The sequence below is a fragment of the Cibotium barometz genome, chromosome 12 (genome assembly GCF_041138505.1).
Source record: "Cibotium barometz isolate CiBa-2024 chromosome 12, ASM4113850v1, whole genome shotgun sequence".
NCBI lineage: Eukaryota > Viridiplantae > Streptophyta > Polypodiopsida > Cyatheales > Cibotiaceae > Cibotium > Cibotium barometz.
The window spans coordinates 39,022,625-39,047,100 of NC_141057.1; the positions used below are offsets into that span (position 1 = coordinate 39,022,625).

Below are 24,476 nucleotides of genomic sequence, written 5' to 3' on the forward strand. Positions count from 1 at the left end.
TTCTATTTGTTGGTGTAACTTATAAGGTTTATAAGTCAACAGATTCACACATCATTAAAGTGTGGCCGGACTTATCACCTTCTGGGCATGCATATGTGGACCAAAAGGATGCGCCTAGAGGAAACTTGACCAACAAGCTGGGAAAAGCATAAAACTTGATATTTTTGGCAACTCAACCACTTTGGCTCAGAAGAGAAAAAGCACAGCTATGTTGGGGCTGGTCAACTCCATGTAAAGGAGGAGGGATGCGCATGAGGACACACAAAGGCGGGCAGCAGTTGCTGAGTTCTCTCTCTCTCTCTCCTGAGCGCTGGCCGTACAGCAAGGCAGTAGCCTTTCCTCTCTCTTGAGCGCTGGCCGTACAGCAGGGCAGCAGCAGCCGACTGGTTTTCTTCTCTCCTACAGCACTGGCCGTACAGCAGCCATCTATTGGTAGTACAGGACAGCACTTTCTCTCTCTTCTTCCAGATTTGGCCGTTGATTTTGGGGATGTTTCAAGACTGCTTTGGGCAGGTTCTTGGTGCTGTTGGTATCTCGGTCTTGAGCAAGAGTGTTTGCTGAAGTGTTGTGCAAAATCCAGCATCTTGTTTCTTGTAAAAACTTCCATCTGTAAAAAGCTTCTAGTACCCCAGATTGGTTTCAGGTTTTGAACCCAGGACCTCCTGGTCCTAGACAAACACCTCTACCACTTGACCTATCACCTCATTGGGAGAGAGTCTCGTTATCTTGTGTAACACCAAGCCAGACATCAGCTTTGTTGTTAGCGTCTTACGCAAGTTCTCCGACCAGCCACGAGAGAACCATTGGAAGCAAGGCTGTGGGTGCTACACTATGTTTATGGACCACTAGCTTTTGGCATCACCTACACTACAGTCAAAACTCTTTGTAGGTTTTGAGACTTTGACTCAACTGGTGATTCAAGCACCAAGCACTTAGTGATAGATTATCGCTTCATGCTTGGTTCAAGATGCATTTCTTGAATCAGCAAGAAGCAGCCTAGTGTTCCATACTCGCACCATGCACATTGAGATTCAATATCACTTTGTGTGTAAGCTTATTATGTCTGAGGAGGTTCAGATGATCTACTGCCCCACGGCAGAGGATTGTGCCAATATGTTCACCAAGGCTCTTGGTAGAGACCAGCTGGAGCGGCATCAACAACAGCTCGGCATAGGGCCTTGCACTTGGTTCATCTTGAGGGTTCATCGAGAGGGGGTGTTGGATATCAATGTCCCGCCTCACTCTATTTTATATTAGCTCATGTTTTGTAAGGCCTCTATTATGAGGAGAACCCATGGTTGAGCAACTTGACACAGGCCTGGGTTATGGCGGCCTAAGTGGCTGGATGGTCAAGACTCAAATAGGCTTCATGTAGGTGTGGATTGTTAACCGGAAAAACAAGACATATTGATTACTCTTGGACAGCATGTCCTGACATTGCAGGACCCAAAAAAGGCTGAAGATAAGCTTGTTGAGATATCGAGCTCAACTAGTGCTACGGCGGACATTGATGACCCGCCTGGGTAATAGATTCCGCATCTACACCACTGGCATGGTTGGTGAGATTATGGGTGATATGCGGCCAGTGGGATAATAGGCTGTGTGACAGCCATTTTGGATTACTAGAGACTGGCATAGTTATAGCGCTAGCTCATTTAGTCGGGTTCACATTATGGACCAACCCTTGTATATTATTGTAGTAGTTGAGTACTAACCCATATAGTGTGTACTCTTATCTTTATGTTATGTTAGGTGAGTAGAGAAGAAGAAGATAGAAGAAAATTCAGCTATCCATCTCTCTCGTGTCTTGCTCTCTCTTGTGTGTGTGTATTTGCTTGCTAGTGTTTGAAGCTCTCCCTCTCCCCCACATTCTCTTTATGGTATCAGAGCCTGGTTCGTGTGAGAGCTAAGGAGGCAAGCAAAAGGCAAGAACAAGCAAGAAAGGAAGCGGTACTACACGGGTAAGAGCACCATCATCTCTTTCCCCTTCTTGGTTTAGGTACAACACCCCCTCAGTAGCTCTGGGAGCTACACATCTCCGATTAAGGAGTTGTCTTCGCGGGAGCGGAGCTACAGGGTAGGTATACCGTCCTATTGGACAATTATTTTTCGGCCAGATTCGCGTTTCGGGCACGTTACGGGCTCCATTATGTCACTGCGGGGTATGTTCGGCAGTTTTCTGTAAGTTCTAGTAGAGAACTGTTTCTGCTCGAAATCTGGTTATTGCAGTGCAGCAGTACATTTTGGAAGTGCAAACAGGATTTGCACATGTATTGTTGATTCTGGGTGTATGTACATGTACTCTCGTCACATTTAGTGACACACAGGCCGTGATGAAGTACCGCTATTGCAGCAGCTATAGGAGATACTGCTGTATTACAGGTTGCATACAGAAGTTGTCTGTTTGCAGGTTATTTGATTGCTGTAGGAAAACATGTCTGACGGAATTAATTAAATTGTTAGTGAGAAGCTAGATAAGAATAACTTCCATGCCTGGAAGTTCAAAACGACCGATTTCCTAATGGTTACAGGATTTTGGGATTATGTAGAAGGAGACAATGAGGAGCCTCCAGAGTTATCTGAGGAGAATGCTACTCTTCCAAATATAAAGGCATTCAAGGATTGGAATCAGGGTGCAAGAAAAGTCATGTACTGGCTTTCAATTAGTGTCATAGACACTATGATAGGACACATACAGGATGCAAACACTCCAGCAGTTGCATGGCAGAATCTAGTTCAGATGTTCCAGACTAACACAAAGGCAAGAAAGTTGCAGTTAAAGCAAGAGTTGCATACTGTGGAAAAGAAAAGCATGTCCATCAATGAATATGCCTTAAAGATCAAGAGCATTGTTGAATCCCTTGGGTCTATCAATGTATCAGTGGAGGATGATGATTTGGTGAGTGTCTGTCTGAATGGGCTTGGCAAAGAGTACAAGCCATTCAAGACCTCCATTGCAGTTAGGAAGAATATTCCCAACTTTTGGGATTTGATATCTGGTCGAAGCCAAGGTGGTGGCCGACAAGGAAATCAGAATTCTGGACAACAACAATCCAATGATTCACAGAAGCAATCATACACAGGTGGAAGAGGCTAGTCTAGAGGCGGAGGGAGTCAAAGAGGCCGAGGTGGTTGGCAAAGAAATCAAAATGCAAATAGCATAGAGTGCTATTACTGTGGCAAACCAGGACACATGGCAAAGGACTGCTACAAAAAGCAGAATGACATTAAAAGTGGGAAGTTGCAGCAAGGAAGTTATGTATCATCTAGCAAACATGGAGGTGATGACAGAAGTGAGCAACTGTTTGTGATACAGCACATGCTTAGTTTCATAACAGGAGATGTGTCAGGATCACAAGATATATGGTATGTGGATTCTCGCGCCTCTAACCACATGACCAGCCATGCTAAGTGATTTAGAGATATGCAAAAAAATGAAAAAACCAGGGTATGTAGAAACAAGTGATGATATTACGCATCCCATTGCGCATGTTGGTAAAGTGCCATTGTCTATGCAGGATGGCAAAATGAAGTACTTGGTTGATGTAGTTCATATTCCGAATATTACAAAGAACCTGGTTTCTGTTGGACAAATGGTTAAGCAGGGTCTGCAAGTGAGGTTTAATCCTCAAGAATGTTTTGTGGAAGATTTCAAAAATAAGTGTCCCTTGGTTGCAAAGGGTAACAGAAATGGCAGGATGTTTACTTTGGATGTGAACATGCTTGAGATAAAGGCAGCCATGTTTGCGCATGGAACAGGTGTCATTGCAGATATTGACATATGGCACAAGCGCATTGGTCATGTGAGCGTACAGCGACTAAAGCCTATGCAAGCCCAAAATATTGTTGCAGGTTTGCCAAAGTTTAAGGTTGACAGCATGCATAAGGTATGTGAAGCATGCCAACTTGGTACGCAGGCCAAACATGCTTTCCCACATAAAAAGCATGTCAATGCAAGGCCATTGGATGTCATACATTCAGATGTATGGGGACCGACCAAGACTGCAACAATTACAGGTTGCAGGTACAATGTTACATTCATTGATGACCACACTAGGAAAGTGTGGGTTTATTTCATGAAAGAGAAAAGTGAGGTGTTTGCTCACTTTCAGAGATTTAAAGCCTTGGTCGAGAAGGAAAAAGGCATGCAAATAAAATGCCTAAGATCAGATGGTGGAGGAGAATATTTCTCCAATGAGTTCAGCGATTTCCTGAGAAAGCAGGGAATCAAGAGGTTGTTTACGTGTAGGTACACTCTACAACAGAATGGTGTTGCAGAAAGGAAAAACAGGCACATTGCAGAAGTGGCACGTGCCTTGATGGCTGCAAAGAATATGCCACATTACTTTTGGGCAGAAGCAGTAGCAATTGTTGTGTACATTATGAACAGGACACCCACTGTAGTTGATGTTCTTGATGAAGTGAGAACAAAGTTGGATCCAAAGACAGAGAAATGCATCTTCATTGGTTATGCTATGGAGCAAAAAGGTTATAGATGCTATAACCCTACCACTCGTGAGATGCGAGTAAGCAGACATGATGTCTTCGATGAGATGAGTAGCTGGTATGCACCAATAGTAAAGGCAACAGAAGATGCAGATGTTGCACCACATGTAGAGCAGCAATCACACGTGCTGAGTGGACCTAGGGAGTCCTCGAGCAGCGGATCCAATGTTAGCCCATGGTCAGGCAGGTTGAGGAATGATGCAGGTACACATGTATCACGGAAAGGGAAGGAAAAGATAGATCAACCTTTTGTGCCTGATCTGTCGGCAGGTCACTCATATATGGATAGTGACTCTAGTGGCTCTGAGCAGAGCCTTAATGAGGAACTTGGCATTCCGTCAGTGGTTACTCCTGGTGTAAAGAGAACCAGGGATGTTTTGAGGACACCTGGCAGTGATCCAGGTGTTCGCAGGTCTATGAGGGTAAGATACCCTATTGACAAGTTGAGATATTATGGATATACAGCCCATCATTATGCTTACATGGTAAAAGCAATACAGGAGGTTGAGCCCACCTGCTTTAAGCAGGCAATTGGAAATAAGAAATGGGAAGATGCCATGGATGAGGAGATGGCAGCATTGGATGCAAATGCAACATGGGAGTTAGTGCCTTTGCCTAAGGAAAAGAAGGAAATTGGATGTAAGTGGTGTATAAAGTTAAGCACAATGCTGATGGTTCAGTGAGCAAGTACAAGGCAAGATTGGTTGCCAAGGGCTATGCACAGACTTATGGCATAGACTATGAGGAGACATTCAGCCCAGTTGCAAGAATGGCAACCGTGAGAGCTGTCATTGCTATGGCTGCAACGAAGGGTTGGTCTTTACATCAAATGGATGTAAAGAATGCTTTCTTGCATGGTGATTTGCAAGAAGTGTACATGATGCAGTCACCAGGATGAGAGTGATGCATATCCAAATTTTGTGTGCAGGTTACGCAAAGCCTTGTATGGCTTGAAGCAGGCACTCTGAGCATGGTCAAACAAGATCGGGGAGTATCTTGTTACCATTGGATTTTAGATATCCAATGCAGATTTTTCACTATATGTGAAAAAGACAGATAGAGGGATCATGCTATTAGTCATCTATGTGGATGACTTGATTATCACTGGTGATAGTGATGCAGACATACATGATGTCAAGATGCTTTTGAAGCAGAAGTTTGAGATGAAGGATTTGGGTGAGTTGCGGTATTTCTTGGACATAGAGGTGGTGAGATCACCTCATGGCATTTTGCTATTGCAGAGGCAGTATGGCTTGGACATGTTGTCCAAGTATGGTATGACAGGCTGTAAGCCTATTTCAGTGCCATTGGAGCAGAACACAAAGCTTTCCGTAGATACAGGTGAGCTTTTGGAGGACCCCACTACATACAGGCGCATAGTGGGTAGTTTGATCTACATGACCATTACAAGGCCAGACTTGAGCTTGGACGTGAGTCAGTTTATGCAGGCCCCTAGGAAGCCACACTCGGATGCGGCTAGACGGATCCTCAGGTACATAAAGTCCACAGTTGATTATGGACTTTTCTATGAGGTTGGTACAGAGATATAGTTGCATGGGTACACAGATGCTGATTGGGCTGGTAGTATTGCAGACAGGAGATCTACCAGTGGTTTTATGTTCTCATTTGGGAGTGCTGTTGTGAGTTAGAGCAGTAAGTAGTAGCCAACAGTTGCCTTGTTGAGTACAGAGGCAGAGCACAAGGGTGCTGCTATGGCAGCTTGTGAGGTAGCTTGGTTTCAGAAGCTACTTGGTGACATGGGAGAGCCCGTGGATAGGACAGTTGTCATACATTGTGACAACATGAGCAGCATACAGTTGGCCAGTAACCCAGTATATCATGCTAGAACAAAGCACATTGAGGTGCATTATCACTTTGTGAGGGAGAAGGTTCTAGCAGGAGATGTAGATCTGGTATATGTCAGCACAGAGGATCAGGTGGCTGACATCTTCACGAAGACATTGGGCACAGAGAAGCTCCACAGGTTTAGGAGCTTACTTGGAGTGCAGTGTGTGGAGTTAAGCTCGAGGGGGAGTGTTGAGATATCGAGCTAAACTAGTGCTACGACGGACATTGATGACCTGCCTAGGTGATAGATTCTGCATCTACACCACTGGCATGGTTGGTGAGATTATGGGTGATATGCAGCCAGTGGGATGACAGGCTGTGTAACAGCCATTTTGGATTACTAGAGACTAGCATAGTTGTAGCACCAGCTCATTTAGTCGGGTTCACATTATGAACCAACCCTTGTATGTTGTAGTAGTTGAGTACTAACCCATATAGTGTGTACTCTTACCTTTATGTTATGTTGGGTGAGTAGAGAAGAAGAAGATAGAAGAAAATTCAGCTATCCATCTCTCTCTTGTGTGTGTGTGTTTGCTTGCTAGGGTTTGAAGCTCTCCCTCTCCCCCACATTCTCTTTTTAAAGCCCCAATGTCCGTGGGAGATAGAGCTACTGCGTAGCAGCTTCTAGTAGTTCTTCATGGGCCGTGTCTACACCACAGATGGTGCTCTCTACAGAGTTCATCACCCATCACTGTGTGTTTAGCTCCTTACCTTATAGCCACACTCTTCACAGTTCTTGCGGCCATCTAAGCTCCCTCCATGGCAGTGCATGAGTGGGGAACACAGCCATCATTGTATCTTTGCTTAGTGCAATATACTCTACTTCTCTCTATCATTGTCTTATATTGAGCTTACGCTCTAAAGTTCCTACATTTTTTAGTGTGCTAAGATTACACCGCTATTGTAGGTTACCTTACAATAAGCATTCATGAATCTAGCTCCTTCTCTCTCTTATGCTTTCATAAAAATAACCCAGATGACATATCACTCTTCTAGCACGAACGAGAACAATTCCTTGATTGGCTAGTAAAACGTGTACCCCAAAGCTAGTCAATCCTATGCAAGTCAAACATTGGTCAAACTTTGGTCAACACTAAGCCCGAATGGTAACCTCTAGTCAACATCAAAGCAGTCAAAAATGATTGCCTCTAGTCAAACCTGGTCAAAAAGAATCATTACTACACAATTTTTGAAGTTCCAGATAGCTTGGAAATTGACCGTTAACTACCATTTTGTTCTTTACGCAAACTACCTTCTATTCTTTATGCAATCAACAGAATCACAGACAACTCCTACAAAAATTGCACAACAAAAGTCATGTCTAAAATGGTTGCAAGAAACTCCCAAAACTCTGGGTTTTGAGACAGAGTTGCAAGAAACTCTCGAAACTCCGGGTTTTTGAGCCATTTCAGCCGTTTTAGGGGGTCCAAAATTTTGAAACATGTTTCAATTGTTTCATCCGTATCCATTTCCGAAACATGCGTTTCAATTATTCCCCCCGTTACCCCCGTGCCGTTTTAGCCATTTCCCCAACAACATCTATTGTTTCCCTTGCAAAACCCCAATTTCAAGGCGATATTAAATGCTCTTTTGTTCTTTCTTCTCATTGATCTTCTTTTCTTTAGTTTCCAGTCATATACTCTCGTATTTTCTTGCATCTCCATGTATTTCTTTCTTTCTTTTTTAGAAAGGAGACTTCTCTTAAGTATGAAATTTTTTTACAAAATGGAGATTTCACACCAAGCAAGGTGAAGATCTCAACCAATCAGGAGCCCTATGCTGCCAATAGGGTCCCGAATGAGAGGATGTGAAAAAGATACCAATGTCCCACTCTCTCATAAACTGGCTGCGCTTCCTCTCCGCAGCCCTCGAAGATCCCTGGATTCTGGCCCAGGTAGCCATAATAGTGTGAATAATATCACTCCAAATCCTGCAAAGACACTGAGAAACAAGAACGGGAGTACCCTCAATGGCCTCAGTGCATCTGGCCTTCCAGATATTCCAGACTGAGATGCTAGCAATAATCTCCCAAGAGCTGTCTAACCTCAAAGCCGAAGGGACAAAGTGTGAAAATGGCAAATCCTGAAGACAACACTGTCGAGCAACTCCTTGCCTAACCAGAATGGCCAAGCTCCTGTCAGTCCCCTCAAATCTCAGCTGAGGCCCAGACTATGTCAACCAAATGATAGAGCCAAAAGAAATGATAGCATCCCTCTTAATCCTACCAAAGAGGGGTGCAATCGCAGACCAAACCCTCTGTGCTTCCCTGCATTCCCATAAACAATGGTAAACTGACTCCGAAACTCCTGCACATCTAGGGCATGCTGGGCAAGCACCAGTAATAACAGACCTCCACTGATTGGTGGCCAGACCACCATGAAGAGAAACCCAAATAAAGAAGGAAATATGTGGCTTCCTATAAGAATGCCACAATCTCTGCCAAAATACCCTTTGAATGTCAGTTGAAATGCCGTAAGATTCCCAATGGGATCTAAGAGTAGGGACACTCTGAATGTGACCCAAGATAAGATGTCTGGCATTCCGCACCGTATAACTGAAAAAAGGCATGTTTTTCAAAGGGTTACAAGCGTCCTTCCACTCCCACTCACCGGGGTCCCAATGCAAATGTTTGATAGGGCAGCCACCATACAACCAAAGGCTAACGCTCTCTGTGATCATCCCTAGGGGAGGGTCAACAAAGACGTGCTTCCCTAACCTGCCAACAACTTTGACTGGACGAATCTGGGGGCTCTCAATAAGGTCCTGCACGTCACATCTCTCCACCTGCCATCCATCCTGTACAAAAAAAAAAGACCGGTACATCATCCTCCCTAGGCAAGGGGAGACCCATAACCTGAAGAGGAACACCTGTCCCAGAAAAAACCCCAAACCAAGAATGATGATGGCCTTCCAAGAAAGATCCAGTAATCCAGTGGTTGGGAATGGCTGCATCAATCTGTTCAATCCTCCGGCTAGAGCCTCTCAAATGCTGCGTGAAATCCGATCTCTGCACCGGTGAGGCTCTGAAGCCTCTTCCAAGCCAGCACTGTGGGACATAGGGCCTCCCAGCCAGCCCAAAGAATATGCATAGCTGCTCCAAGAGGCCTACCATGCACATCTAAGATCAAATCATTCCACAGAATGGGCTGTCGGTTAGCTTCCTCCACTGAACGCGGGGGGATGTGTACCAAAAAACTCCTCAGGCAGTCCCAAGCCCGTAGGAGGGATCTAACCAAGGGGGATGATGGGGAGCGGTGAACTCCATCCGAAAAAATAAAGCGTGAGCTGAGAGTCTAGTCACCTCCGCGAACAGGGACACACTTCGTGATCTGCTACATGAGAAAGTCCTTCCACGGCTCAGTGCCTGGAAGAAAGCCCCTAACAACAAGCTTACAAAGCAAAGCCTTATATTGCACCTCAGGGTCAATGATATTCAATCTCCCTTCCTGCTTAAGCCTGATAATGGTTTCCCAAGCAACTCTGGCCTTGGTGTGTGCATTTCCATCAAGCCCTGACCAAAGAAAGTTCCGAATAAGGCGACGAAGCTGGCCAATGCAGCCCTTATGAAAAATCCAGCACGAAGCGATAAACCAAGCCATGGCTAGCAAAACTTGGTTAACCACCAAAGCTCTAGAGGCCAAGTCAAGCTTCCTCCTGCTCCAGTGATGAAGTTTGCTTTTAATGCTTAAGAGCACTGGAGTAAACTGTTGTGCAGGGGAGATGTCAACGCCCACCTGACAACCAAGGTATCTCGCAGAGCATCCTCTCCAATCCAAGTAAAACCAACATCTGTACCCCAATCTGCAAAAACCAACTGACTTATGCCAATTGATAGTAGCTCCTGCTGCCAAACAAAAGGCCTCCAAGGCTGTCCGGAAAGCACATAAACAAGCATGTGAAGCCTCAAGGAACAACGCCATATCATCTGCTAACTCACAGTCCAAAAACTCTTCCTCCGTGCATAAAGGCAGCCTGAGACCCACAACACCAGAGGCAGCCCGAAGAAACCTGCTCATAGCCTCAGCTACAATGAGGTACAGTAAAGAGGCGAGGGGACAGCCCTGCCTCACTGAACGGGAAATCTGAAAACGCTCGCTGCGCCCCCCACAAGCTAAAACAGTGCTATGAGCCTCCCTGCATAGGTAGGACACCCCTCTGATCCAGTTTTGGGAAAACCCCATGTGTGCCGTAGTGCCCTCCAAAAAATCGCAATCCACTCTGTCATAAGCTTTTTCAAAATCAAGCAAAAGAATGGCAAGAGGCTGCTGACTAGACTTTGCCCACTCGACAGCTTCAAAAAGAAAAGATGTTATCAAATATACTCCTTCCTTGGAGGAACCCATTCTGTGTATCATGGATAGTCCTTTGGAGAATCGGCTGCAACCTTATACTCAAGGCTTTAGCTAAGATTTTATATGCAAATCCAAGGAGGGTGATGGGACTCCATTGCTTGATGTCAGTCTTGTCCCCACTCTTGGGGATAAGGTGAATCAGCCCCTCCGTGAGGTATGGCGGCATCATACCCGACAGCCACATTTCCTCAAGGGCAACAATGATAACATCTCCAATATGATCCCAAAAAAGAATAAAGAACGTGGGAGAAGGACCATCATCCCCTAGGCATGAACCACTGGAAAGAGCATGCAGTGCGTGAAGGAATATCCTTCGAGAAAGGGGCATCCAGGGAAGAACACATAGCATCTGTAATGAGCCTGGGCATGCACTCCCAAACTTTCTGCCGTGCCACATCTCTCTGAGGAGAGGGCACCTCTGCAGTCAACAAAGACCGATAAAAATCTGAAGCAATACCCCTCACCTTATCAGGCTCAATCTGAACCTCACCCTGTGAATCCTGCAAGTACCTCACAGAATCCCTGCTATGGGAAGGCCTGTGCACTGAGAAAAACTCTTTGTTGCATCTGCCACCCATCTGAGTCCAAAAAGCCTCGTTCGCATGAAACGCGAACTCAGCCCTCTTGTCCATGGCCAACTGCAGCTCTGCTCTCTAACTGTGGTCAAGAGGTCTGTAATCCAAGACGCATGTGGATGCTTTTCATGTTCCCTCTGAAGAGCAGCAGTCCTACGCCTAATAGCTCTCTCCTTGTCCAGAGCCTCCTTCTTCTTGGACAGTGCTATGATAATGATGGCTGGTCCTCTCAAGAGCCAACGCAATATTATGACGAGGATCAGGACCTAATAGCTCTCTCCTTGTCCAGAGCCTCCTTCTTCTTGGGCAAGGCAGTGCTATGATAATGATGGCTAGTCCTCTCAAGAGCCAACGCAATATTATGACCAGGATCAGGACCGTCACAAGATCTCTCTCTCTCTCTGATCTCAAGGGAGATGTCAGCATCTAGATAAAGAGATTCAGGGATATGGACACAAGGAGAGGCCGTGCAGGCTCCTTGAGACAAAACAACGGCGCAATGATCGGAATTGGTGGTGCCATGCATAATAGCAATGGTGCCTCCTCTGTCCAAGGACCAATCATCCACATAAAACCTGTCCAGACGTGCAAAGATGCTCTCATCCCCGCTCCTACGGTTATGCCAAGAGAAAGATAAGGAGTTTGGCCTTCTCTGGAAGTCATCCTCAGTCCAGCAATCCCTGCCAAAAAAAGAAAGCGTGAACCTCTCCCATGAGGTTCGCTCCAAAGGGTGTAAACCCCCTTCGCGTCCACCCTTCTTGTCAGAAGGTTGCTCAACCATATTAAAATCTCCTCCCACTATCCAATGATCAACCTGAGGAATGACATTTGTAATGGTGTCCCAAAAGGCCACCCTTTCACCTCTCACGTTAGGAGCATAGATATTCAAGATTCCCAATTTCTGACCCTCATGCATGATCAAGATCCACTGCGTTCTAGCACGGATGATAACACCGTGCCCAATAACATGAGGCATAACAGATGCTGCCCACACTGAAATGCAAACACCCCCTCTAGTCCCGATTGCCGAGGACCAGAAGGTGTGGCCAGAAAGCATCTATCCAATTTGTGTTCCTGCATGCCTTTTTTCAGTTATACGGTGCGGAATGCCAGACATCTTATCTTGGGTCACATTCAGAGTGTCCCTACTCTTAGACCCCATTGGGAATCTTACGGCATTTCGACTGACATTAAGAGGGTTTTTTCGCGGAGATTGTGGCATTCTTATAGGAAGCCACAGATTTCCTCCTTTATCTGGGTTTCTCTTTATGGTGGTCTTGCCACCAATCAGTGGAGGTCAGTTACTGGTGCTTGCCCAGCATGCCCTAGATGTGTAGGAGTTTCGGAGTCAGTTTACCATTGTTTATGGGAATGCAGGGAAGCACAGAGGGTTTGGTCTGCGATTGCTCACCTCTTTGGTAGGATTAAGAGGGATGCTATCATTTCTTTTGGTTCTACCATTTGGTTGACACAGTCTGGGCCACAGCTAAGATTCGAGGGGACTGACAGGAGCTTGGCCATTATGGTTAGGCAAGGAGTTGCTCGGCAGTGTTGTCTTCAGGATTTGCCACTTTCACACTTTGTCCCTCCGGCACAGAGGTTAGACAGTTCTTGGGAGATTATTGCTAGCATCTCAGCCAAGAATATCTGGAAGGCTAGATGCACCGAGGCTATTGAGGGTACTCCCGTTTTTGTTTCTCAGTGTCTTTGCAGGATTTGGAGTGATACTATTCACACCATCATGGCTACTTGGGCCAGAATCCAGGGATCTTCGAGGGCTGCGGAGAGGAAGCGCAGCCAGTTTATGAAAGAGTGGGACATTGGTATCTTTTTCACGTCCTCTCATTCGGGACCCTATTGGCAGCACAGGGCTCCTGATTGGTTGAGATCTCCACCTTTCTTGGTGTGAAATCTCCATTTTGTAAAAAATTTTCATACTTAATATAAGTCTCCTTTCTGAAAAAAAAAAAATTTTTGTGTTCCTGCAACAAAAGTACATCCATAGACCCTCCTGTAACAGCAGGGTGAAGCTGGTCCTGCAGAAGGCGATTCCTACCACAGGTGGGAAGTCCTCCAAGGCCTTGAACATTCCATGAGACGATTCTCATGGAAGAGAAGAGGGTTTGACTCCCGATCTAAGAAGACCATGGGCAGCCTGAGGACGCCTCTCATAATGTTGGAGGACGGGATAATCCACGGGGCAAAGTCCACTGACATGCCCTTGTCCGAGGCCCTACACAGTACCTGCATATGTACGAGAAACCTGTTCGCCCTGCGGGGCATCAAGGGCAATTCATGCTGAAAATCCTGCAATACATGATCCCCGCTGCACTAAACATCCTGCATATCGTCCTCTCCAAGTAGAGAGGACTCAACAAAACCATCCTGATCTGAGATATCATCTCTCTGCAAAGATGCATCAGCTGACACATTCCTCTGACCAAAAACATCATCTATCTGTACATGATCCGAGGAAGCCTTCCCATCAATCGCACCAGGAGGGGCGGGTGTGAGTGAGCTCGCCACACCTGGCGGACTGAAGGATGGGAAGGAACCAAGGGAGGTGGCGCCTGAGAAGCACGCTTGCAAGGCCTCCTGCAACCCGGAACCCGAGGGCAATCTCGAGAAAAGTGACCCTGTTGGTGACAAACCCGACACTGATCGGGTTTACCTGCAATCTCCATACGGTGCTTCAAAGGGCCACAAGGGCCCGGAAGCAAAACATAGTCCTCAAAGAGCTCAATGTCACAGGCAAGAACCATGACCCTGGGGACAGCATCCGCCGAGGCAATGACCACCTGGGCAGAAGATGTCGGCAAGGCGTGGAGGGGGGCACTTGAAGAACCAGCCCAAAGGCGGACCCGATAGCCTCTAACATAGGCCAATATGCGCGAGGAAGACCTGGGAATCTGAGAGTAATCGGGAAACGGTTCCGGTCTTCCTCAACAAGGTCAAAATAGCTGGAGTAGGGAAGAAAGAATATCTTCCTCGAGCCCAATGGCAAAGGGCTACCCTTCAAAACCTCTGAGGCTGCGTCCTCAGAATCAAAATCCACTTGGAAGAAACCTCTTCCAAGCAACCTGACATCTCGAAAGTGTGAGGCGAGGTCGGAGGGCAGAGCCGCCAAGACCCAATCCCAAGCCTGGAGATGGGAAGGGTGAGATCCAAAGATTCTGGCAATGAGGGTCGTTTTGGAGTCTTTCTCGATTTGAGCGTAGAGGACCGCGAGCTCGGCTTTGGAGAAAACAATGGCTTGCCCGGGCGAGGGAGATTGATTAGCCATGATGCTAATCGAAGAAAAAGGCCGACTTGAACCCGGATGAGGAGCAATCCGAACCAAGGGTAAGGGGCAGGTAAGGAGGCGGAGGAAAGGAAGGGAGGGTGGAAAAGGGGCAAAAACGGAGGGAAGCAAGGTGAAGGGAAGAGGGCTGGACACACAGGCGAAGAAGGGCGGGGGAAGGGTAGCACAGCAAAGGCTGCGCAGAATGGAGGAGGCGGAGGAAGGAGGGGAGACATAGAGAGGAGGGGAGGCGAACAAGGAGAGCAGGAGGGGAAGGGGCGCAGACTGGAGACAGCAGTAGGAGGAAGAGGGGCAGGCAGAAACAGGGGCGAACAGCGGGGGAGGAAGGAGGGGGGACGGAGGAAGAATGGGGGGCGACACAATCGACAGAGGCGGGGGTTCGGGGAGTTTCTCATCACGCTCGCTGAGGATAGAGCCAGGGAGATATGAGGGCATACAAAAGGAGCAAAGGATTTGTCAGATGTGTACCACTGGGGAGGTAGAGACAAAGGAGCACTATATCTCGAGATGCCCAATATTTTTTTTTTCTGGGAAAAAGATCTTTCAATTAATTAAAGAAAAACAGCCACTAAGTACAACCACGAAGGGCTAAATACAAACTCACCTCATATAAGGGCGGGAAAAAAGTGATCATAAGGGAAAGAGATGCTTCACACCCGGCTAGTCACTCTGTGAGGAGAAGGCCATCTCATTCAGGGGGAGGGGGAGGGAACAACCACACAAGTGGTCTATAATGCCAAATGGGGTCACCGCCTCTATCTTTGAGGACAGGGCCAGGCCTCCAAAGTCTCAAGAAGGCTTCCCGCCGCTTCCGCATGTGGTCAGAACCTCCTTGTAACTTCCCCCACTGACCGCAGAGGGTGTGAATGATATCAAGCCATATGCTCATGATGGTCTCAGCCGGCCGAGTGTGGGTACCCTCGATGGCCTCATTGCATCTAGCATGCCAAATGTGCCAAGCTGCGATGCTACTGCAAATCTCCCATCTCTGGCATGAGCCTGGCCGCTAGTCACCTGTAGGAGGGGCTGTGACTGGTAACACTGCAATACGATGGTGAGAGACCTGAAGGGCTAGTCCTCCTCCATTCTCCTCATAAGCCCTGATCGCTCCAGCCTCTGTGGCCCAAAGCAACAGTGCCCAAAGTGATGATCCAAGTCGATGCCCTGTCCATAGCAAAGATGCAAAGAATCCGCTGCCAAATCTGTTGAGCCTTCGAGCAATTCCAAAGGCAATGTCGCTAAGACTCTTGATGGTGGCCGCACCGCGGACAAGCCACTAACCGACCTCCTACTGCCAACCAAGTACTGACCGCCAGACTCCTGTATGCCATCAGCCAAAGAAAGGGTGTGATCTTTCTAGGCCGAAACCTGTCCCAAAGCCTCTTCCAAAAATCTAAAAGGAAACGGTGTGATAGGCCCTGTGTGACTGCCCATGTACTATGACATTCAGGGTCAATACCATTGCCTATTCAGGGAGGGATTTGGCCCTCTCTCTAGGGTGATGGATTACGATGACCAGCATTGGCCTATTTCTGCTAGAGATGCGTCACCATAGAGAGAGACTATTCAGCGCACGGAGACCAAGACGGGACACATCCACAAAGTCCTCAGTTTTTTGCCAAGACAACCCCCGAGGTGACCAAATGTCATACCCATCAGCAAGAGCTACCCAGAAACACCCATCAGCGAGGGGCCACCATTGAGAGAGCATGCCAGATCCGACGGGCCTGACGTCCACAACCACCCAGGTGTAGACCCCCAACACAACAGCTCCAGATCCAGGACATACTTGGGCAGTATCGGAACCGCATGCACCCCCCCCCCCCCCCCCCCCCAAAAGCAGTGGATGTGTCTCACCTCATAGATGTAGATGTGGATCGCATGGACACACCAGCTACATGATGTACACATGCCCCAAGGCCCAAAGCCTTGGGGCTTTAGCTAGGCAGCATTATTTGTCTTTTTTCGTCCGTTTACCAGTTTTTTTGTAACACATAATCTTTGTGCTCCCTTATGTCTCATAGACCTTACGGTATTTTGAAGACGTTTAATATAACTTTCTTTTTTTCTCCCCTCCCCCTTGCTGATGTGGCGTTTCCCCCTTTTCAACCCCCTCAAAATTACTGTTTTCTGTTTCCCCATTTCTTGATCTAAGAAGCATGGCTAAACAGTTTGTACTTCTTTAAGTTCTTATAGTTTGCTGAGTTTTTGTCCCCCACCATATGGTCAAAATATCACATTTTGTGTCACGAGCATAAGTTGGTTACCAGGAGGTCCTGGATTCAAAACCCCACAAGGTGCTTCCACGGCAGCATAGCCTATGGGCAGATAAAAAAGCACCTACTACTATGGGCGGGCGGCTACAGTAACTACGGGAGGATCTTGGGCCTAAGGCCAGTCTCGGGGGGATCCGTATTAGTTCAACTATTGGAAAACCCTCATTAGGCCTCCAGATGCTCAGGATTCCAGCTCTTCACAGTCTCACTCAGGATTTTTGCTCCACCTCAATGCGGTTTGGGAAGGCGGTGGAAAGGAGGTCACTGAAAACGAGTACCCATATGTCTAGACCATCATCTGATTGTGCCTTAAATTGATGACTTACGAGCATAATTATAAAAGAGTTGAATCTTGTCAAGGAACAGAAGATAACACTTACAAGATCTTTTTATTTGAGAGAGAGAGAGAGAGAGAGAGAGAGAGAGAGAGAGATTATATATAGGTGCCAGTGTTCGAAACTACAGGCCAAGGCATTACCACCCAGGCTAGAGCCCACTGCACAATTACAAGAGCTTTCAACATTGATATTTGATTTAACCATAATAGGAAAAGAAAAATAAGAGGGAATACAACATTGATATTTGATTTAACCATAATAGGAAAAGAAAAATAAGAGGGAATACAACATGATCAAGCCTGAATGCATGGCTTGCAACTTACTTCAATACCAATGATGTCTGTAACTCCATATTGATTCCATAATCCACATACTATTTCACGAATGACAGTATTCAACCCAGGGCAAAGTCCTCCACAAGTAACAACACATGCTCTAACTTCCTCTGGTTTAAAGTACACCTGTTTTTCATGAAAAAGACTAAATTAGGACCACTCCTTTTGCCTAGTAAAGAGAATAAATAAACCTCTCTGGACCATACTATAGAAAAACCCTTGGGTGAATGGTTGAGAAGTAAAGGATGCAAGCTCTATGGAAACTAGAAATCCAAAAATCAAATTTGGAAAACCTTCTCTCTGGGGCCTGCCCGTCGAAAATGACTCCCATCTCCCGGAGATTGCAGCGATGTGACAACCTTCAAAATAGGCCCACCATAAAGAGTTTCAGAGGAAAAATCAACTCAAACTTTCAAGTCTAGGCATTTAACACGCTAAAGATTCCAAAGGCAGTAAAGTTGATCCCACATTTCTTGCAACCACGTCATCAGGGCCTACAAAATAGTGCCTGCAAGACAATTTGGAATTTAGTGACTTCAGCTCAAAGGCAGGCTACACAGAAGTAGTAGAGAGTGAGACCCAGAAAGGTTTCTTACCTCCCAGTTGCATAAGCAGGATTGTAATTGAGAGGACTTGGATATGTCTGCAACAGCAGCAAAACAACTAGCAGATAAGATCCAACAGAAACTAGCATCTCCAGCGAGACTGAGCCAGAATGTCAGGTATTATAATCAAGGCTTTGTGTTCACTCTTTCCACTCATCAGTAAGACAGTAGACATAACTACTTTGTTTATAGAAGAGAAGGAAAAAAACCTCTATATGGACTTCTATTTACTCAAAAACGATTTTCAGATTAAGAGTGAAAGAAAATTATACTATGTTTTGAGTGGAAGCTGTAATATTTGAAAAAATAATAATTTACACCACCCTCTCTCTCTCTCTGTTTGGGCTGTATATATATGAGATCACATTATTTGTGGACAGATCTGCAGGGACAGGCACATTGTTTGCTCAAACGGCGGTGCCCATCTTGCTATATGTAGATGACATGGTGCTGATTTCCAATTCTGCAGAGGGGTTACAGAGACATCTCAATACATTGCAAAGATTTTGTGACGAGAGAGACCTTGCAGTCAACCTCGGCCAAACCAACGTCATGTTCTTAAACACTTCCTACCGAGTGCGGGCTGGCCAGTCCTTCCTCTATAGAGGAGCCTGTTAGAAGTCATCTCCTGTCTTAATCAGACACCAGGGCTTCTGTTGTGGGTGTGCCCGCCCTGTAAGGTGTTTTATCCCTCACTCCCCGTATTTTTTCCCCATTTTTCCATGGTGTGGTTGGATGCCACATGTTGGCAGGAGCCCCTGGTGCTGGCCGACTGCACCTCATGTGCTCCTGGTGGCTGGCCGACTCCCAATGATGCAGTCGTGGAGGTGCTGATGCTGGCCGACCTGTTTTATACAGTCGTGCAGATATTTTCTGCTGGCCGACTGCTTTATGCAGTCGTGGAGAGCCCTCAAGCGCTGGCCGACTGCATCCATGGGGCATATAAATAGGCCTCATGTTCCTCACCATTTTCTCATTCACTTTTGTACGGGATCTTGTGTATAGAGAAGAGTTTACACGCCTATCTCTCAGTGTCTCTTGTGCTGTCTATTTTCTGCACTCTACTTGCTCTTGTGGACCCAAGTTTGGTTATCATTTCCGCTGCATATTTTGACATGGTATCAGAGCCCTAGGCTCTTGATAGATCTTGGGAGTTTTCTGAGCAAGAGGGGGATAGTTAAGTTGCTGAGGCGGGCTAAGGTGCTGGACAGCCACTTGCAGGTTTAGAGTTTTTTTTTCCCACCCACCCACGCAATGGCAGATTTGTTAGAGATGGCTGAGAAGCACGTGAAGATCCCAACTCTCCCCACGTTCCCTGTGGACCGTCAGTTGGATGGGAACAATTACGGCATCTGGAAGGTTATGATGGAGTCTGTGCTAGAGTCATATGACCTTGCTGATTTCATCGTCATCGGGGTTCCACGGCCGGAAGTAGAGGAAGGGGAGTTACTATCGATGAAGAAGGACCGAGAGGCACAGGCACACATGTGAGATCGTGTCAACGCCAGGGTCCGGTCATTTATTTTCCTCAATTGCACACCACAAGTAATCAATCACATAAAGCACATGACGCTGGCCAGAGGCATATGGCAGCACTTGGCTTCTCTTTATAACAGGGTATCACCCATGAAAAGGATCTCCTTGGAAGTGCAGATGCGGGTTATGAACCCTGCAAAGTCCTCGACGATGCGGGAACACATTAACAAGCTGCAGGCCCTTCAGCAGAAAGTCCTCCACGCTGGGAAGGAGATATCATCTGGAAGACATGGCCATCACTTTGCTGTCCCACTTGCCTGCTCAGTATTCTGCTTTATACTCCTCGTTGATCACGAGTGGCAAGCTCAGCACCATTACATGGGAGGAGCTTGTGCCAATGGTCTTGGACCAGGAGGAACGTTTCACGAACCCTCCTCACAGCGGCGGTTCGGAGGCCTTAACTGGCCAACGGTCGAAAGGCCGGAATAACTACAAGGGCAAAGGGAAGGCTTCACCGGAGAAGTCTTCTGAGAAGAAGCCTGACTCAGAACGAGAGAAGCTGAAGGCCGAAAGATCCTGCAATGATTGTGGCGAGAAAGGCCACTATTGGAGGAAGTGTCCTAAGCGGGCTGGGAAGAGTGGTGATTCCTCAGCCTCAGCTGCAAAGACTCCTGCATTTGTGCACTTAGAGATGATGGACTCCGATGCTTCATCGTCTTCAAGCGAGAAGGCAGTTGGCTTCACCGCGAAGGATACCCGAGAATGGATTCTTGGCAGTGGTGCTTCCAGGCATATGACTCCGTCCCGTGACTTCTTTTTGGATCTAAAACGGCAGTCAGGTCGCATCTTTATTGGTGACAACTCCACTATTCCGATACATAGTGAGGGCCGGATGGAGATTATTCCCGACGGCAAGGGGGGCAAGCATGCTTCCCGTGTTCTTTATGTCCTTGCTCTGGGTTTTCATCTTCTGTCAGTGCATGAAGTATGCAAGACTGGCTTTCGGGTGGAATTTGAGAAGCATTCAGTTGCTCTACGGGACCGTGAGACTGGCCAGGTTGTTTGGGAAGGCGGTGTGGAGAATGGTATCTACAAGCTCTCTGCACTCTCCTCGTTGACAGGTTCTCAGGTCGGAGATTTGTGGCACTTTCGTTTTGGCCACTTAAATGTGGATGCACTTCGGCGAGCTTTCCGAGACCAGATGGTGGTTGGCTTGCCAGATGTTGGCAGTAGGCAAGGGCGTTGCAGTTCTTGCATACGTGGTAAGCAACACAGGGAATCCTTTCCGAAGCAGGCTTCCAGGCGGGCTTCGAAACCATTGGAGTTGATTCACACTGACTTGTGTGGACCTCAGCAGACACCATCTTTGGGAGGATCTCTCTACTTTATGCTGCTGCTTGATGATTGTACCAGATTCACGTGGGTCTACTTTCTTTCCCAGAAGGACCAAGCTTTTGCACGGTTCAAGGATTGGCACGTGATGGTGGAGAAAGAGTCTGGATTTCAGGTAAAGACTCTCAGGGCTGACATAGGAGGTGAATTCTCCTCAACTGTATTTCTCAGATTTTGTGCAGATCATGGAATCAAGAGGGAACTGGCCAATACAGGATCGCCTTCCGAGAATGGAGTTGTAGAACGCAAGAACAGGACTGTGGTGGAGATGGCGAGGACCATGCTGGAGCATCATGATCTTCCTCATCCACTTTGGGGAGAGGCTGTGGCAACGGCTGTCCATACCCTCAACCGACGACTTCAGTACCTCATATGACTCCATTTGAGGCATACTTTGGCAGGAAACCTAATGTCTCGCACTTCCGTGTTTTTGGGAGTGATGCGTATGTACATATTCCGAAGAAGCACAGGGGGGAGCTTGACTCCAAGTCCCGCAAGCTTGTATTTGTGGGGTATAATTCTCTTTCCAAAGGATACAGATTGTATGATCCAGACAGGAACGAGATTGTTGTCAGCCGGGATGTGGTCTTTGACAAGCATGTTCCAGTATCCACTGTCGAGGAGCTGCCACTTCTTGGAGATCCAGAGGAGTCTGATGATGATTCCCAGACCATTATTCCAGTTGATCAACCGCAATCAATACAGGAGGTTGAGCCCGCAGCTGGAGTAGAGCCCCCGCGCCCACAGGAGGCTCCACGATCTGTTGGAGTACCTAGGTGGTTGTTAGACACCCTTCGGGAGTCAGGTGTCACGGAGTTACCCTCCGAGTGGACCACGGAGGACGGCCCTCGAAGATCACACAGAGTCCGAGATAAAAGCAATACAGCAGAGCTTCTTCAGGTGAACTATGCTCTGATGTCTCGTATTATGCGGGACAACGAGCCCACTTCCGTCAAGGAAGCCCTTTCACAGGATACTTGGAGGAAAGCCATGCAGGTGGAACTTGATGCCATCGAGAAGAAGAACACATGGGAGTTGGTACCGAGGCCGTCGAAACGGTCAGTCATTGGTGTCAAATGGGTCTTTAAGACCAAATATGCGTCTGATGGGTCGGTGGACAAACACAAAGCCAGACTTGTGGCTAAAGGTTATGCTCAGTGGCCAGGCATCAACTACGAGGATACCTTTGCACCGACAGCACGAATGTCCACGATTCGGACCGTTCTTACCCTTGCTTCTTCTCAGAGGTGGCCCGTGTATCAAATGGATGTTAAATCTGCGGTCCTTAATGGTGACCTGCAGGAGGAGGTGTATGTTGAGCAGCCTCCAGGCTTTGTTGTTCCACGATCAGAAGGGATGGTTTAGAGGTTACGTAAGGCCTTGTATGGTCTTAAGCAGGCTCCCAGGGCTTGGAATCAGAAGATTGATTCCTTCTTTATTCGGACTGGATTTCAGAGATCGGTTGCAGATCCTAACCTGTATCTCTTTCGGGAACGCGGCATGGTTACGATAATCATCCTTTATGTGGATGATCTCATTCTCACCGGCGGTCATGTGGAGCGCATTGGTGTGACGAAGGCTGCCTTGTCCAAGGAGTTTGAGATGACCGACTTAGGCTTACTCCACTTCTTTTTGGGATTGGAAATCTGGCAGACCCAAAGGGGGTTTTTTTGTCTCTCAGCAACGGTATGTTCATGAGTTGCTTGAGGCCTTTGGGATGGAGAACTGCAAGCCTATTACTTCGCCGATGGACCCAAACACAAAGTTAACCGTTACTGATCCTTGTGAGCCAGTTGATGCCTCGCAGTACCGGAAGTTGGTTGGTTCATTGATCTGGTTGCTGAACACCAGATTGGACTTGAGCTTCTCTGTGGGGCTGTTGAGCTCTTTTATGCAGACGCCATTGAAGTCTCATTGGGACGCAGGATTGCGGATCTTGCGGTATCTGCAAAGTACGAAGGATCTAGGACTCTTTTACACAGGAGGGGATGGAGTCAAACTCCAAGGTTGGAGTGACTAAGATTGGGGAGGAGATCCAGACACGAGGAGATCTACTTCAGGATACAGTTTTACCCTCGGCTCAGGAGCAGTTTCTTGGAGCAGCAAGAGGCAGCCAACTATTGCCCTCTCTTCGACAGAGGCAGAGTACCGGGCTGCTTGTGGTGCTGCTTGCGAGGTTGTGTGGTTGCGGAGGCTGCTAGGCGAGATTGGGTTTCCACAGAAGGAGCCCACAGTCATCCAGTGCGATAACCAGAGTTGTATAGCTATTGCTCGGAACCCGGTCTTTCATGCCCGGACCAAGCACATAGAGATACAGTATCACTTTGTACGTGAGAAGATCTTGGCTGGTGACATCTTGCTACTTTATTGTTCGACGGAGGACAATGCGGCAGACCTCTTCACAAAGTCTCTACCTCAGGCTACGCTCAAGCGGCACTCCAGCTCCCTTGGGTTGATTGCACAACCAGGAGCTGAGAGGGGGTGTTAGAAGTCATCTCCTGTCTTAATCAGACACCAGGGCTTCTGTTGTGGGTGTGCCCGCCCTGTATAGGTGTTTTATCATTTTTCCTCACTCCCCGTATTTTTTCCCCATTTTTCCATGGTGTGGTTGGATGCCACATGTTGGCAGGAGCCCCTGGTGCTGGCCGACTACACCTCATGTGCTCTTGGTGGCTGGCCGACTGCACCTCATGTGCTCTTGGTGGCTGGCCGACTGCACCTCATGTGCTCCTGGTGGCTGGCCGACTGCCTATGATGCACTCGTGGAGGTGCTGATGCTGGCCGACCTGTTTTATACGGTCGTGGAGATATTTTCTGCTGGCCGACTGCTTTATGCAGTCGTGGAGAGCCCTCAAGCGCTGGCCGACTGCATCCATGGGGCATATAAATAGGCCCCATGTTCCTCACCATTTTCTCATTCAGTTTTGTACGGGATCTTGTGTATAGAGAAGAGTTTACACGCCTATCTCTCAGTGTCTCTTGTGCTGTCTATTTTCTGCACTCTACTTGCTCTTGTGGACCCAAGTTTGGTCATCATTTCCGCTGCGTATTTTGACAGAGCCCAGGTGGAGATCGTCTCATATTATATATACCTAGATGAATCTAGGAACATGCCCAAATTCACCTTTTACAAACGTGCATGTTATATACTCATGGTAGTCAACCCACAAGACTATATAACTATCAACTCCATTACGCATAGTATGGACTAGATACTATGACATCCCCACTAACGTCATCGGTGCCCAATAGTAGGTGGGTGTAGAACTCTTTATTAAGATATGCTCTCACACACGCACTCCACACACACACACACACACACACACAAACACACATAAGAGCATATATTCACACAAAGCCCTTCGTATTGAGTTTCTATCAAACCTCCAAAGATGCAGGGCAGACTCAGCCATAATGAAGCCTAGCACTAAGGGAAGTAACAAATAGAAAGAATTAGTACATCAAATAAGTA

General features: G+C 47.2%; 1 protein-coding gene across 1 annotated transcript in view; it reads right to left on the reverse strand.

The window, feature by feature from the left end:
• Positions 1 to 24,476, reverse strand: part of LOC147633379 (ATP-dependent 6-phosphofructokinase 6-like) — a 51,482-nt gene that overhangs the window by 18,411 nt on the left and 8,595 nt on the right. The window contains exons 2-5 of the mRNA XM_086806442.1: positions 18,128 to 18,174; positions 18,000 to 18,039; positions 17,825 to 17,890; positions 17,520 to 17,657 (exon numbers count right to left, since the gene is read on the reverse strand). Of these exons, the coding sequence (XP_086662568.1) occupies positions 17,520 to 17,657; positions 17,825 to 17,890; positions 18,000 to 18,039; positions 18,128 to 18,174 (291 nt within the window). The remainder of the gene's footprint in view (positions 1 to 17,519; positions 17,658 to 17,824; positions 17,891 to 17,999; positions 18,040 to 18,127; positions 18,175 to 24,476) is intronic.